Source organism: Barbus barbus, assembly GCF_936440315.1.
Source record: "Barbus barbus genome assembly, chromosome: 19".
In the NCBI taxonomy this organism is placed as follows: Eukaryota; Metazoa; Chordata; class Actinopteri; order Cypriniformes; family Cyprinidae; genus Barbus; species Barbus barbus.
The window spans coordinates 21,212,429-21,226,792 of NC_136747.1; the positions used below are offsets into that span (position 1 = coordinate 21,212,429).

The 14,364-nt window shown below is 36.0% G+C and overlaps 1 protein-coding gene across 2 annotated transcripts in view; it reads right to left on the minus strand.

The window, feature by feature from the left end:
* The window catches only part of LOC306885522 (growth factor receptor-bound protein 10-like), a 71,704-nt gene that overhangs the window by 25,278 nt on the left and 32,062 nt on the right, over nucleotides 1-14,364 (minus strand). For both annotated transcript variants that reach the window (XM_079442098.1, XM_079442097.1), the window contains exons 4-5: nucleotides 9,790-10,036; nucleotides 6,951-7,086 (exon numbers count right to left, since the gene is read on the minus strand). In XM_079442098.1, coding sequence (XP_079298224.1) covers nucleotides 6,951-7,086; nucleotides 9,790-10,036 — 383 coding nt within the window. The remainder of the gene's footprint in view (nucleotides 1-6,950; nucleotides 7,087-9,789; nucleotides 10,037-14,364) is intronic.

Below are 14,364 nucleotides of genomic sequence, written 5' to 3' on the forward strand. Positions count from 1 at the left end.
GAGGACACAGTATACAAAGGTTCCTTATACAACTTGCATGTGGTCTTCTTTTAGAAGTTAGTAGAAAAACAATGAAATTCAATGGAATGTCTGATTTTAATATCTAATTTGCGATATTGTAATTTCAGAAAGAGTCAGTTTGATCTGAGGGATTCAAAATAGCTAAGAAAATTCTCAAAAGTTGTCAAGTTTTGCTGGGTAACTTCTTGTAGAGTATATTGCAATATTTTAATATGTGGCAGATGTGACTTTGAAGCTAAAATAAATACAGTACGAGAAATAGAAGAAAAGTAAAGGGTATTTTTTAAATACTGTTACAACACCTTGAAGGGTTTAAACCTGCAACTTCTGGATAACCAGCCAAGTTTTTCACAACTAAGATAAACAGTTATTTTGTTTTAATCACTAAAAAAAAAAAAAAAAGTTTGGTTACTTGAAACAATTTACATATTAACTGAAATATTAGGTCATATTATTGTCAAGTACAATACTTACTATTAACAAACTAACTATTAATTTAGCCTCAAACTCCTAATTTGCTTATTAATAGTTAGTAAAGTAGTTAAGTTTAGATATTGGGTAGGATTAGTGATGTAGAATATGGCCATGCAGAATGTGTGCTTTATAAGTACTAATAAACAGCCAATGTGTTAATAACAGGCATGCTAATAGGCAACTAGTTATTAATAGTTAGAACTGGTCCCCTGTACTAAAGTGTTACCAAATATATATTTTAATTCAGCTAGTTGCCCATGCAACATTGATCTAGTATGTTTATTTAGTTTAACTTTACGTATTAAAATGGCTAAAACTTAAAAATGAACAAAAACTAATAAGATTAAACCAATAAAATTTAATTTAAATGATTAAAAAACTAAATAGCATCTCAAAGATACTAAAATAACACTGATTAGTACTAAATGTTATGTACTATATACTATATGTTATGATGGCGAGTCCATGCCCAAGTGAATAACTATTCAGTATTCTTGTCAGCATTTAACATTTATCTAGTCAGGGTTCTTCAACTCCTACCCTTGAAAGTTCAGCTCCAGCCCAGATGAAAAACACCTGAACAAGCTAATAAAATCTTACAAAATTACAGGCAAATGAGCTAAACTCTGCAAAACATAAAACTTCATTAACCTCAAATATCGTGCCAATTTCTCAGGCCTTGTTTAAAGCCAATATCGATGGTGTTTGTCTCCGATGATAAACAGGTGCTGGAAAAAAAAGTGATAGGCTTGTGTGACAGTACAGACGGGTCATGTGATATCACCATTCTCAAATAAAACCCAATCCAACAGCCTGAACATTCTGTTCTCTGTCAGCATGCAAATGTATACCAACATGTAAATATAAGACCTGATATATGCCATGAAATGCAGCTGTATTGTTTTGATTTGTTGCGACGTGTATGTTCCAAAAATCCAGACAGACTGAAAACAAAGATGACTAGTTCAACAAACACATTAGGTGTCACTGTCACTTACACACGGACACACAGACACGTCTGTGTTGGTTTTGTGTATGTTGCTAGCACTCAATCACTTGTCACTTTATGGTCTGACTTTTACGAGAGTCTTGAGGGCCTGGTGTCGTTTTGCACTGTACAAAAAAAAAAGTAAAATCAGACACGCACCCCCTGCGGCTCTGCGCTCTGGCTCACCGCCCTTAAATAACTTGCTCGCAGAATCCAGCGGAGGTCACAGCAGGTTCAACGCTTGAAACTCAAGTTACTACATCAGAGATGGATCACTCATGCACAGAATACCGTATTAGTATTTGTACGTGCACGAGGGGAAAGCTGACACACATAAATAAAGAAAAGAGTAAATAAGCGAATCCTAATTAACCCCACTGCGGTGGACCTTGTGCTCTTTTGCAGTTTTAAACAAACACACATACACCACTCAGAGAAGTTACACACAAGATTAAAGTTGATGTGCGATCAAAATTGACCCCATTTATTTTCTTAATGCCTGTCTTGGGTCTTATGGACGATTCATCAATGCACGTCATTCTGAAAAACATTTACATTTATGTATTTGGGAGACGCAAAGCAACCTACAGGGCATTCAAAGTACGCACTTATCTTTCCATGCATTCCATGGGAATCAAACCTACAACAATAGTGCTATTTTGTTTTTTTTAATTATTAAATACATTACATGAATTAAATTATTATAAATGAAATAACATACATATATGTATATATATATATATATATATATATATATATATATATATATATATATATATATGTGTGTGTATATATATATATATATATATATATATATATATATATATATATATATATATATATATACACACACATACATACACACATACATACACACACACACAATTTAACTGATTTAATCATTCATTTTTAAATTATTTGAATTATTTGAATTTATATTTCAGAAGTTATGGTATATCTACCGTTTTATCATTTGAAATCTAACTCCTTACAAACATTTTACAAGTCTCTAACTAAACATTTCTTGAAAACTTGTGTTGGTTTAATATTTTGCTACTTATCGCACACAAATCACACACAAGAGTGGCCAAGTACTTTTTAGGGTGTCAGTAGACTTGTAAATTCATGCAACATACAAGTGCATTCACCTGTAAAAAACTTACAGATTCTATCTGCTGTGCATTTGAGCAAGAGAGCGTATGATTTTAGTTGCAGATGCAGGCAGAATGTAATCTCGTCTAGTCTGAGGGCAGTGTCAATATAAATACAAAGACGCTCAGATAAGCGCACACACAGAAAGACCTCTGTGGAGCATGCACAAGAAATTACAAACGATTCCATCTTTGTGACGCATATTGACAGATCTCAAGCACCTGATTATAAATCACTAACGCGCTGTCAGTATCACAAACACAGCAGCAGCATTTATTCCATTCCCACGCTCAGCAAGAGACTACATTGTGCAATGCATGTTGTGCCCATGTCATGCCCGCCAATGCCTGAGCAATTCTGTCTGATGCCCGCCGGTCACTAAGGGTCAGACAATCCTCGTGAGATCATTAAGAAACCACATGTATGCATAACCCATCTACAGCATTCTTCAGTAGTAATGTCCAAAATAATGCCCAAAAAGCACTGCCAACCATAATAGGCCACACTTACTGGAAGTGTGACCTTCAAACTCTAGAAAACATCATAAATGGAACAGAGTATGAACGAAAGTCAGAAACATTAGGGCTGGGTGGTATAACAGTATATACACTGTGTGACTAGAAATAGTAGAAGATTTTTCTATACACCTTGGGATATCAGTGGAAATGACTGCTGTACATTACTCAGTTGTAACTGCAAATTGTCATGTTAATAATTAGATATTATGTACATCAGCTATTTGACTTGGAATATGGCTCACAATCAGGGTCTGTTTATAATATCATTTTTCTGTTTTTACTCGCTCAAGTGTTACATAATGTGAATGTTTGTGCACTGATGCCAGACGTATTCGTCTGTTATGAATGGTCTTATCTTTTGGTCTGTGTCCATGAAGTTCCAAATAAAAAGTAATAAATCACATAGAATTCACTGGATTATTTACAAATTGGCAACACCACATGACTGTTGCACATATAAACCATTTTATAATTTAATTGCCAGGAATAATAACTATAAAGTAATATACACCAATCCATGATATATGTATTATTACTACGAATTTATGAATCATTCCGAGAAGGAATTAAAAGCTATTCTAAATGACAGACATCTGCCTCTAATTTTTATTATATACACCCATAATACACTACCATTCAAAAGATCAGGGTCAGCATTACATGCAGTTCTTTTACACTTTCTATTCATCACATAATCCTGAAAAAAATTATCATGGCTTCCACAAAAATATAAAGCAGCACAACTGTTTTTATCTTTGATAGTATTAGGAAATGTTTCTTGAGCTCAGAACCCAATGTATTACAATGGTTTCTGAAGTATCATGTGACACTGAAGACTGGAGGAATGGCTGCAGAAGAACTCAGCTTTTGCCCTTAAATTGCATTTTTAAATATATTAAATAAAGTTATTTGTAATTGTAATAATATTTCACAATATTACTGTTACAGTGTTTTTAATCAAAAATACTTTTTTTTTAAAAGACTTAAACAATTCTGACCAACCCAAAGATTTATATCCATATAAACAATCTGCTTTTCTGATGAATAGCATACATTAACAAATGAATGAATAACTTAATTGTGGTACCAAAATTAACCTGACCGCACAGAATGTCCTATACTTGTCTTGTTAACGGAAATCATACCGCAGCAGACTGCCTTGGGTTCAACCTCAAAGCTAAAGCCGTGTCCTGTTTTCAGATTTTTTCAGTTCTTCTAGACTCACTCAAGGGCAAAAGCACAAAAAGGGAGGAAGACCATGTTTGCAAACAATTCCAAGTTATTCCAAACAATCTTCTGACCCCTAGTCTAGACAAAGAATCTCTTCCAGCTGTATGTTCTAAAGAACTGAACCTTGCCAGGCTTTGTGCCAGACTACTGCAATTGGCATACCTGAAATGACTCAATCAAATCAAAGAGAGGTGCATAGTGTGTGTTTCGTTTACCACTCATACTACTGCGTAAAGTATGTAGTGTGTTCCCAGCACTGCCACAATAGGTGCTATCGCGGATACTAGCATAGATGGTCTTTATAGTGGACCACCACTGTGAAAAGCGCACACTGTACAATGAACAGGGTGGCATGTTTGCAAAGCACATAGAAACTGACGGGGATGTTTTTAAGCTAAACCTGAAGAAAATTAATAAATGCCAACATTCAGCTTCATCTGCCAATTTGGATGAAGATTTCCAATGGAGCTTGTTGCAGTGCATTCTGGGATCAACTTGGAAGGGAAAGACAGAAAGAAAGAATAAAAAAGAAAAAAAGAGAAAGAACTAAAGGAAATAAAGAACGACAAAATGAACGAAAGAAAGAAAAACAAATAATTGAAAGAATGTAAGAGAGTGACAGTACAAACTAAAGAATGAATAAAGAAACGACAAAAGAAAGAAAGAGAAATAAACAAAAAACAAAAGAACAAAAGAAAGAAAAAGCGAAAGAATGAATGAATGAAAGAAAGAAAAAACTAAAGAAATGTAGTAGTCTATAGCAGCTGATAGGGTGACTGGACTCAAGAGAAAAATACTGAGAAATAGAAATTGGACAAAAGAGTGATGGATAGACTGTCCTCAGGGTATTGACAACAACAAAATGATCATATTCACATGAAAAAGACAGAAATAGAGTCAGGCAGCACATACACGACATCACAAGATGTCACCCCACCCGAGGTAAGGTCACTCCCAGTAAAGAACTGGAAACACAGGGCCATCCCACAATGACACTTCACTTCTCAAAGCTCTAGGAACGCTTCAGGGAGAGGACATACAAAACATGATCTCTCTAATGTGCTTGTGCATGCAGAGTATAAATAAAAGTTTTTTTTTTCTTTGGAAAGGGAGCTTAAGGCAAGGCATTGTGGGAAAGGACAGAAAGGATAGGAAAGAGGAAGGAAGGGCTTTGACTGCTGGCACAGACCTGGACAAATATACACATCCACACACACTCGCAAGTGGAAACGCAAGCGGCGTGTGAAAGGAAAGCAACTCTCATCTCCAAGAAAAGAGTCTCCGCTCAGAGGATGCTAAGAAAAGATATGATGGGGGTTGAGGGCCAAAAAAAGAGACTGACACATTTCCGTCCAGGATTTCACAATCGTGACAATGCTTGACAAATGCACATATCTCGTAGGGCACTCATTATACAACAATCGTGTGCACTTGAAAAGTACAGGCTTTACAAACAACCCCTCTGGCTGACCCCGTGAAGTCCAAAGAGGGTGTGTGGGGTGTACAGGAGATTAAAGAGGAAACGCTCTGTACGACTGCAACCTGATAAGCTTGTGAGAGTCATTAGTTCTGTACTAAAACCTAGCGAGCTGCTCCACTGTAGTGTCTACATTGGCTGTAACCTTCTAAGGCAACATCCAACTTGAAATGTAATCATTAGCAACTGATTTGAAACAAACCTTACGGGAAAAATACTGCTTCTCAATAAGCACACGCTGAAGCCTTAAACACTCTGCAATTTTAGTTATACAAGATTGATTTTTGAATCATCCTTTTGAATCTTCTTTGACAGATCTTAGCATGGCCGTAACCAGGTCTTGAACATTTTGTAGTGTGTGTGTGTGTGTGTGTGTGGGGGGTGAAAAACAACTGAGCTTGAAGTTTGAAGAAGTCGACAGTCAGCATTCAATTCAAGTCAATTCTGATAAAAATCGAATTAAAGTTTTCTGAAGGTTCCAAAGCAAAATCACCTAGCAACATTGCATCTTTTCCTCCAGTTCTTAATAACAATTACTATATTAATATAGATATAATTTTATCTTTGTTATCATAAATAAGAACAGATGCAAAAAAAGTAGTAGAACATATAAAAAGAAACCATCCATTAGATTCTTTGATTTGATTGGTCATTTGTGTACCTTACTTAGAGCCTGATGTTATCAATGACTTTATAGGCTACTTTAAGTGAAAAACTATACATACTCCAGCAAAAGTGCTTATAACTTAGATTTCTCTCATCTTCATGACTTGAAAATACAATATATCTCTTACAAAGGCAGCATACTAGGTTTTAAACAACCAATGTGCCAAGTAGGGCAAGGTAGTTTTTAGTTGCAGAGACAGACAAATGCCATAGAAACAACATTTAAATGCCAAAGTATCTCCAGTCATTTCAGTTTCTCTTGACTTCGATGGCTTCTCTTCAAACATACATGAGAACAGACTAGGACGCCGAACATACAGTACAAGTCTCATACCTGCAATAAATCACTCAGGTAACATCTCATGTGTGTCTGATGGATAATAGCTACAGGGCTCAGAGCGCAGTGTCTGTTTTCAACTCTTACATGTGGCTCCGATGGCTGTGGCAGAGATCCAGGGCTCAGCACAGGAGATCCCGAGGGGCTGCAGAGCTCAGGGAACGGGTTCGGAATTGCTGGCAAAGATGCTGGACGAATTTGCAACTCTTCTTCCTGAAGTCGCCTACAAGGTGAGACACAAAGAGGTAAGAAAAAAGAGATTGTACTTGTACTTTTATACCGAACTCACCTTTAAAATGATTCAAAATTGCATCCCGTTCCTAACACTAAAACACTTAGCGCTACAACATCTAACCGAACCGCCTTGTTAGTTTCTTCTCGTTTCATTAAGATCTCATCGGTTCATTAACCATGCAGCATTCCTGATATCATCCGTGTTTTAATCAATATGAAGTTGAGCAGGGAATTAAAGCCCTAAAGTTCCCTGAAAACTTTGTAATGCGATAGGCTAATGAAAAATAAATCAGAAGAATCCACATGAAATTCTCACCACCGCATTACAGATTCTACTACAGAATATGAAACCGAGAGATTTGAAACCCACTTAGCCAACCGAGAACCGGTTCATGAACTCTCGTAGAGTTAAGCAGACAGACACATAGACTGCAGATGCTAAACTCGTCTTCGGGTCTTTGATCTACATCAATAAGACCGGGAATAATACATGACTGCCTCAGCGCAGTTGGAGCGACCATAATAACTGAGGGAATAACTGAGAATTTTTTAAATCCGAACCGTAGCAGGGGGTGGGCCGTTCAGGGTTCATGGCTGAGTCAGAACGAAAGAAGACTGTCTGTGTGAGTGTGTAGTGATGGGAACCTCTGAGTGAACCCATCTCGGTGTGTGTATGCGTGTGAAACTACACCCTGCTGTCATGGAGATCAGAGAAGAGCGGATGAAAGACAGCAAACGATACAGAAACCCTGCAGAAAGGTGAGGTGTAAAAGAGCTGATTAGAACAAGCAGTCTGAGAGGATTCTGGGGAGAGAATAGATTATGAGTATGAACAGAAAGATGACTTTAAAATTTAGCAGGCATGCATCACATATAAATCAACAGTGCCTGAGGGGGAGTATGAATATGGTTTCTTAGATCCAGATCAACCCACTGATAAATAGGTAACATTAAATAAATTAAGAATTATTGTTTAATGTTTTTATTAAAACTAGATAATTGCATTGTGTGATACAAGCAGGGTTTCAACACCTTTTGACCAAACCATTTTCAATTAATACAACTTCATACAAATTGATGAAGTTACTAAATATTAGAGCATATCTCAGCACAACTACACTACTGTTCGACTGTTTGTAGTTAGTAATAATTTTATTATATAAATTAACACTTTTTCATCAAGGTTTCAACTGCATTAAATTGATCATGTGACAGTGAAGAATTTTACATGTACAAATAAAATCTATTTAAATGAAATGCTGCAGTTTTATACTTTTTATAACAAAGAATCTTGAAATATTAAGCAGCAGAACTATTTTCAACATTGATAAGAAGAAATGTTTCATGAGTACCAATTAAGCATATTAGAATGATCTTTGAAGAATCACGTGACACTGAAGACTGGAGGAATGTTGCTGAAATTTTGGCAAATGTTAAGATATATTAAAACAGAAAACATTTAAACTAATAATATTTCACAATATTTCTATATTTTTGATACTTCATTGTTTAAGGTAATGTAGAAAAATATTCACATTCAAAATTTGTTTGATTTTCTAAGTCTTGAAATCATAATTCCACTGATGTTGTCATATTTTCATTACCAGTTAAAAACACACACACTTATAGCACGAAAAAGCAAAACGAATATCGGACACGATGGCGCGCTGGAATAAAATAACAGATTCCTATGGATGCTTCCACATAGACAGCGAACATTCATGCACCGAAAATGCAATGTGTTTTTTTTCGCAGCAGTTTGACAAATCTTTTTAGTTTCTCAAAGCGAAAACATGGGCCGTCCAGTAAGATTTGAGTTAGGATCATGTGACCAGAGCGCCTGCTGTTGCACAAAAGGGTGAAATTTTTTTTGAAAACAAACACCAAAAGAAGAGTATCCCGCATACTCTTATTATCGTTGGTATTTGAGAACAAATTTATTCTCACATGTTCTTTATACAGAAAAACATTTCTAATAATTCTCCACTGAATCATGTGATCTGTAGAGCACCGTCCGTTTTCTTCCACGTGCGAAAGTGTTATGAGTCTGAGCTCTCTAGTCTAGATCTTCCGTTCTAAAAAAATTGAGTGAAACATTTTTCTACACAAAATATGAAAGCAAATACACATACGATTATGACTATATATTTTCTGTATGCGTTTTGTATGCAGCTCATGGTATTTTTTATAGCAATAAGAGATGTTTATGACAAATACTTAGTAGTGTAGTGTTATTAAACATACAAAAAGTGCATGTGTCTGCTTATTATAGAATCAAAATCAACTATAGATCACAATCAGAAGTTATTACAAGTACTCGATAATGGTTTAAAGTGGGTAAGCAAATACATAAATAATTACATACATTTTCAAGTGTAGCTTGATGCTAATTGTACTTCTAATTATATTTAAGGATGTAGCCTATTCTTGTCAGTATAATAGATAGTTTGTGTTTCCGGTGTAGAACCGAATTTTGTTTATATCTTACTTTAGATGATAAATCCATATACGAGATACATATCGGAGGACAAATGCATTGCTGGTTGGCGCCACCTAGTGTACAGGTGTGAATTAGCAGAAGGGGAACAATCTTTTGCACTTGGTGTGAAAGCACCATTTGTCCGCGATTCGCCTCGCTTTTTCACATCGCGCTCCGTGTGGGACAGCCTTTAAATGTGTGCATATACATTACCTGACAGCCTGTATGTGCATTGGCTGTGATCGCCGGAGCTTTTGGGCTGGAGAGTGGGGGGCAGTCACTTTATTACTAGGGGCCCGTGGCAGTGAGACCACTCTGTTGCCATGGAGTCCACTGCCATCAGTGCTGTGCAAGAGGGGGGCTGAGTCCGAATGCCGGGTCCGACAGGTTGCATAGATGCTCTCATAGGAAGAAAGAGAGGCCATGTCATTCACCAGGGCCTCCAGATCTACATCATCCTCTGAAACAAAACAAAACATGCATGGAAAGAGAAAGAGATTGAGTCCTAGATCATTCACAAGCCACAAAATTGTTTTAGCAGAAGCCACAACACTAACAGTAGCCTCAGAAATACACTCAATTCACATACAATAGGATGCTGTAATTAATCATTGATTATTATGCATATTAACTGAGAGACTGTGTGTAATATTTATACTATCATTTGCCAAGCAGAAGAACCTTTTTAATAAACAAAAATATCAATAATGAAAAATGTAAAAGAAATGATGACCATACTCTCCCATTTAAAAGTTTAGGGAACTTTTTTCTTTTTAAATAATAATTTTATTCAGCAAGAACGCATTAAATTAATCATACCGATAAAACGGAACATATTACAATGGTTTCTGTAGGATATTATAGACTAAAACAGAAAACAGCCATTTTAAATTGCAATAATATTTAACAATATTATTTTTCCCCAAGTGTATTCTTGCTTAAGAGACCCATGAACAGTATTTTTTTTTTAAATCTTGAGATCCAAACTCCTGAAAGGTAATGTGTACTATACATAACACCATATAAGTCATTATTAAAATTTATTAAAAAATAAAATACAATTTTATGTAAATTTCTTATATATTCTACAATAAAATGTCACGGTGCACTGAACCATGGCATCACCACATCGATTTTTATTAAGGAATTTATTTATTTATTTTGATTTCACAATTGCACTTTAAATCAATTATGTCAAAACAATTAAATCAATCATGTCAAGTTTTGAAGTAGTAAGGCATTCTCACACTAACACCACCAGGTTTGACTGCCGGCTAGATTGTAGAATGCCATTTTAGCTTCACGCCAGACATAATGGGATGCATGTCATCCAAAATGTTCCATTTTTGACTCACAGAACATTCTTCCAAAAGTCTTGGGGATCAGCCAGGTGCTCTTTGGCAGATGAGAGAGGAGCGCTTATGTTCTTGGTTAGCAGTGGTTTCCACATTGCTCCTCTCCCAGCCCACATTTCTTTGGAAGAGATTTTTAGGATCCACTGTGGCTTGCTGGATGATTTTAAGCTGAGCCTTTGGACACACTTTGATAGATTGGCCACAGAACATTCACCACCATGTCCACTTGTTTTCCATATGCATTATGGTTTAGTGGTGTCCCAGAATTTCAGAAATTGATATAACTTTAGTTACTAGTTTTCCCTTATGTTTCGAGTAATTTCCTTTAAGTGTGGCTTGTTTAATTGAATATGTATGCATCTTGAGATGGTGTAGCATAGCGATTAAGGATCTGGGACAGTATGCAAGATTCAATTGTCTTATTTGAATAGTATTTGCATAAACTATGAAAACAATGCACTAAATGTACAATGCCACAAACAATAAATAGCCACAAGATGGCAGTATCAAATTAAATGAGTAAAGACCAAAGCGGTCAATGCTTTGGTCACATTTCCCAGTATTGCCAGATCTGATTGAATCCCTCTATTCTGACTCAGAGCAATTCATCTCGAGTCATTGACCCCACAACGTTACTCACTGACATATCCAAAACCAAACAGTCCACAAATCTTGCTCACACAGAAAACACATCATCACAATACATTCTTTTCTGTGGGAGGAACAGCAGGTAGTTTGTGGAATTGCTCTGGAATAACGGTACATGCCTGTTAAATGAAGGAAACTGGAGAGTTTCAATAGTTGGCGTGTATTTTCACTAACTTGGCTGATGACTGAAATGCTTTAACCTACTGATTCTCATCTGGTTTTGCCTCATGACCTCAAGTGGTAACCTTCACAGTACCGAAACTTCATTTTATCATTAGTTAGTTTTCCTATTTTTCCCTGATGTCCACAACCTTATCAAAATAGCCCTGAGACACATTTTTGGGTCATGACCCAATAGTTGAGAAGCACTTTGTGCAATAGAGACCCATAAAAACTAAGCTTTTAAGGCCCTAGACTAGAGTGATCTTCTCAAACAACTGGTACATTTAAAAGGCTAGCAAATCATGCTAAATGTAATGCTAGTGCAGTGTGGGTCACCAAGGTGCTTTTCCTTCATCAGTACGAACAGTTACCATTGCTGAAACGTACTGTCCCTTATCGATCCAGACTTGTAAAGCAAAGAGAAGGCGGTGAGATGGCCACGCTATCAGACACAAATAGACAAAAAAAAAAAAAAAAAGTTTATAGACTAGCTAAAAAGAATATTTAGCTAAGCTAGCTCCGAGTAACCGAAGCACTTCCCTAGATTATATACGGATTTAAAGCCTGTTCACACTAAGAACGATAACTAGCTATATAACTATAAAGTTTTCAATTCTATTAGAATAGAGAAGTCCAAACCACAACTATAATGAAAATGCAGGAACAATATTGTTCGATCACTTTCATTTAACTTACCAACTGCAAACAAATTAGGGCTGCAACTAACGATTACTTTGATAATCGATTAGTTGGCCGATTATTCTTTCGATTAATCGATTAATCGGATTAAAAAATATTGACCAAAAAAACACTATTCCACATTCTGCCCAATGTCCTTCAAACAAACGTGACAACTGAATGCTATGAAAACATACAGTGCTTAATTTATTAGACCACTTATCATAATAAAGAGAAAACATATTTTAGAAATTTGTCAAAAATTTGTTTAAATTTAAAAATGTTATTGTCACTTATTGGACATAATAATAAAAAATGGCCTCATAACAGCTTGCATTCTTGCTGGTATTGTTTATGTACTTTTTGACTGCAATTGGGTATCGCGAAAAAAAAAAAAAATACAAGAAAAAACAAGTGCTCTGGTTTTCTTTCATAGATAACAGCAATAATGATATTATAGCATTAAAAATAGCCTACTACTGTTACTAAAGAGCTTACACATATTGGAGTACTAACCAGTACAGAAAGCCGAAAAATGATTTTGGTTATCACCAATACTGTTACTTTAGAGCAGCAGTGGCACAAACCTTACATAAACACATTGTTAAAAAACTTACATAAATTTGTTAAGCATTGTAAAAATTGAATATAGTTTAAACCTCTATTAAAAATTAAAATAATAAAGATAATAATAAAGACGAATAAAAACACAAACTCAGTGTTAACCAACAGGTAAGAGTAATGTTCTGCAGGAACTACTTTGATCACAGTCACCTCGTCATTTCTTTATCCTGTAAAAGGCCGTTATGGAGCGTCTCATGTTTATATTCAGACAGACAATTACACGCTGTTATCCCTTTAAAGTTCCTACTCTCATAAAATATTTTAATTTATTTTAAACCTTAAATTAACTTTCAACAACAGATAATTCAGCACAATGGATATGTTTGCGCTGAAAAGCCTATTAATTGTCTCCCTCTCTACTGTGTTCTGTCCGTCTGACGCGCGTGCGCGCGCCCGCCGCGCCGGCGCTCATTCGGTATTTTAAACTTAACACAGACTGTCAGGACGGACCTTTATGCAAAAATGGAAATGCTCGCGTGAATTTGTGGCATTTATAGATAAGGATATGACCGTAAACTGAACGTTTTTGCGCTGAGGACGCACACGCATCTGTCAAAGCGCCTGACAGGGCAAGCCATTACTCTTATGCATTAACTTAAAGCTTAAAATAAAGAATTATCATGTTTTGGGCAGCTTGGATCACGTGCTTCTCCGGCAGAATCTCATTCTGTTTCCTCCACTATTTTTAGATGCATTTTGTCCATAGAAATGCATTATTCAGTGCCGTAATTTGACTAACCAGATGAAGTTGGACGTGCACTGTGGGCAGACCCGATTAATCGATAATGAGAATCGTTGTCGATGATCTTCATAATCGATAATAATCGATTTTATCGATTAGTTGTTGCAGCCCTAAAACAAATATTAACTAATATACACTTGCGATGAAACAGAAGTGGCAACATATTTTCTTGCGCATTTTGACATACTGTACATCAGAGCGTAACAATCATCAAAAAAACTCTCTTTTTTTTTCAAAGATTTATTTATGGGCTTTTTTATGCCTTTATTTGGACAGGACAGTATAGAGGAGGAGGAAAGCAATGGGTGGAGAAATAGTGGAGCTGGATTGGCAAAGGACCATGAGACAGGATTCAAACTCAGGTCCCCGCAAGCACAGTTGTGCTGTGTGTCGACAAAAAATTAAAAATTTAAAAAATATTTCAAAAACAAAAACAAATTTAAGGCGGGAAATTTGTTCATTGGTTGTTGATTGGATTTTGAGATGTAGGCCTATCCACTGCACTCAAAGGAGGAGGAAGATGAATGAGTTTCATGCCAAATTTTAAGCTAGCTAGCGAATATTAATTTGGCAACACCT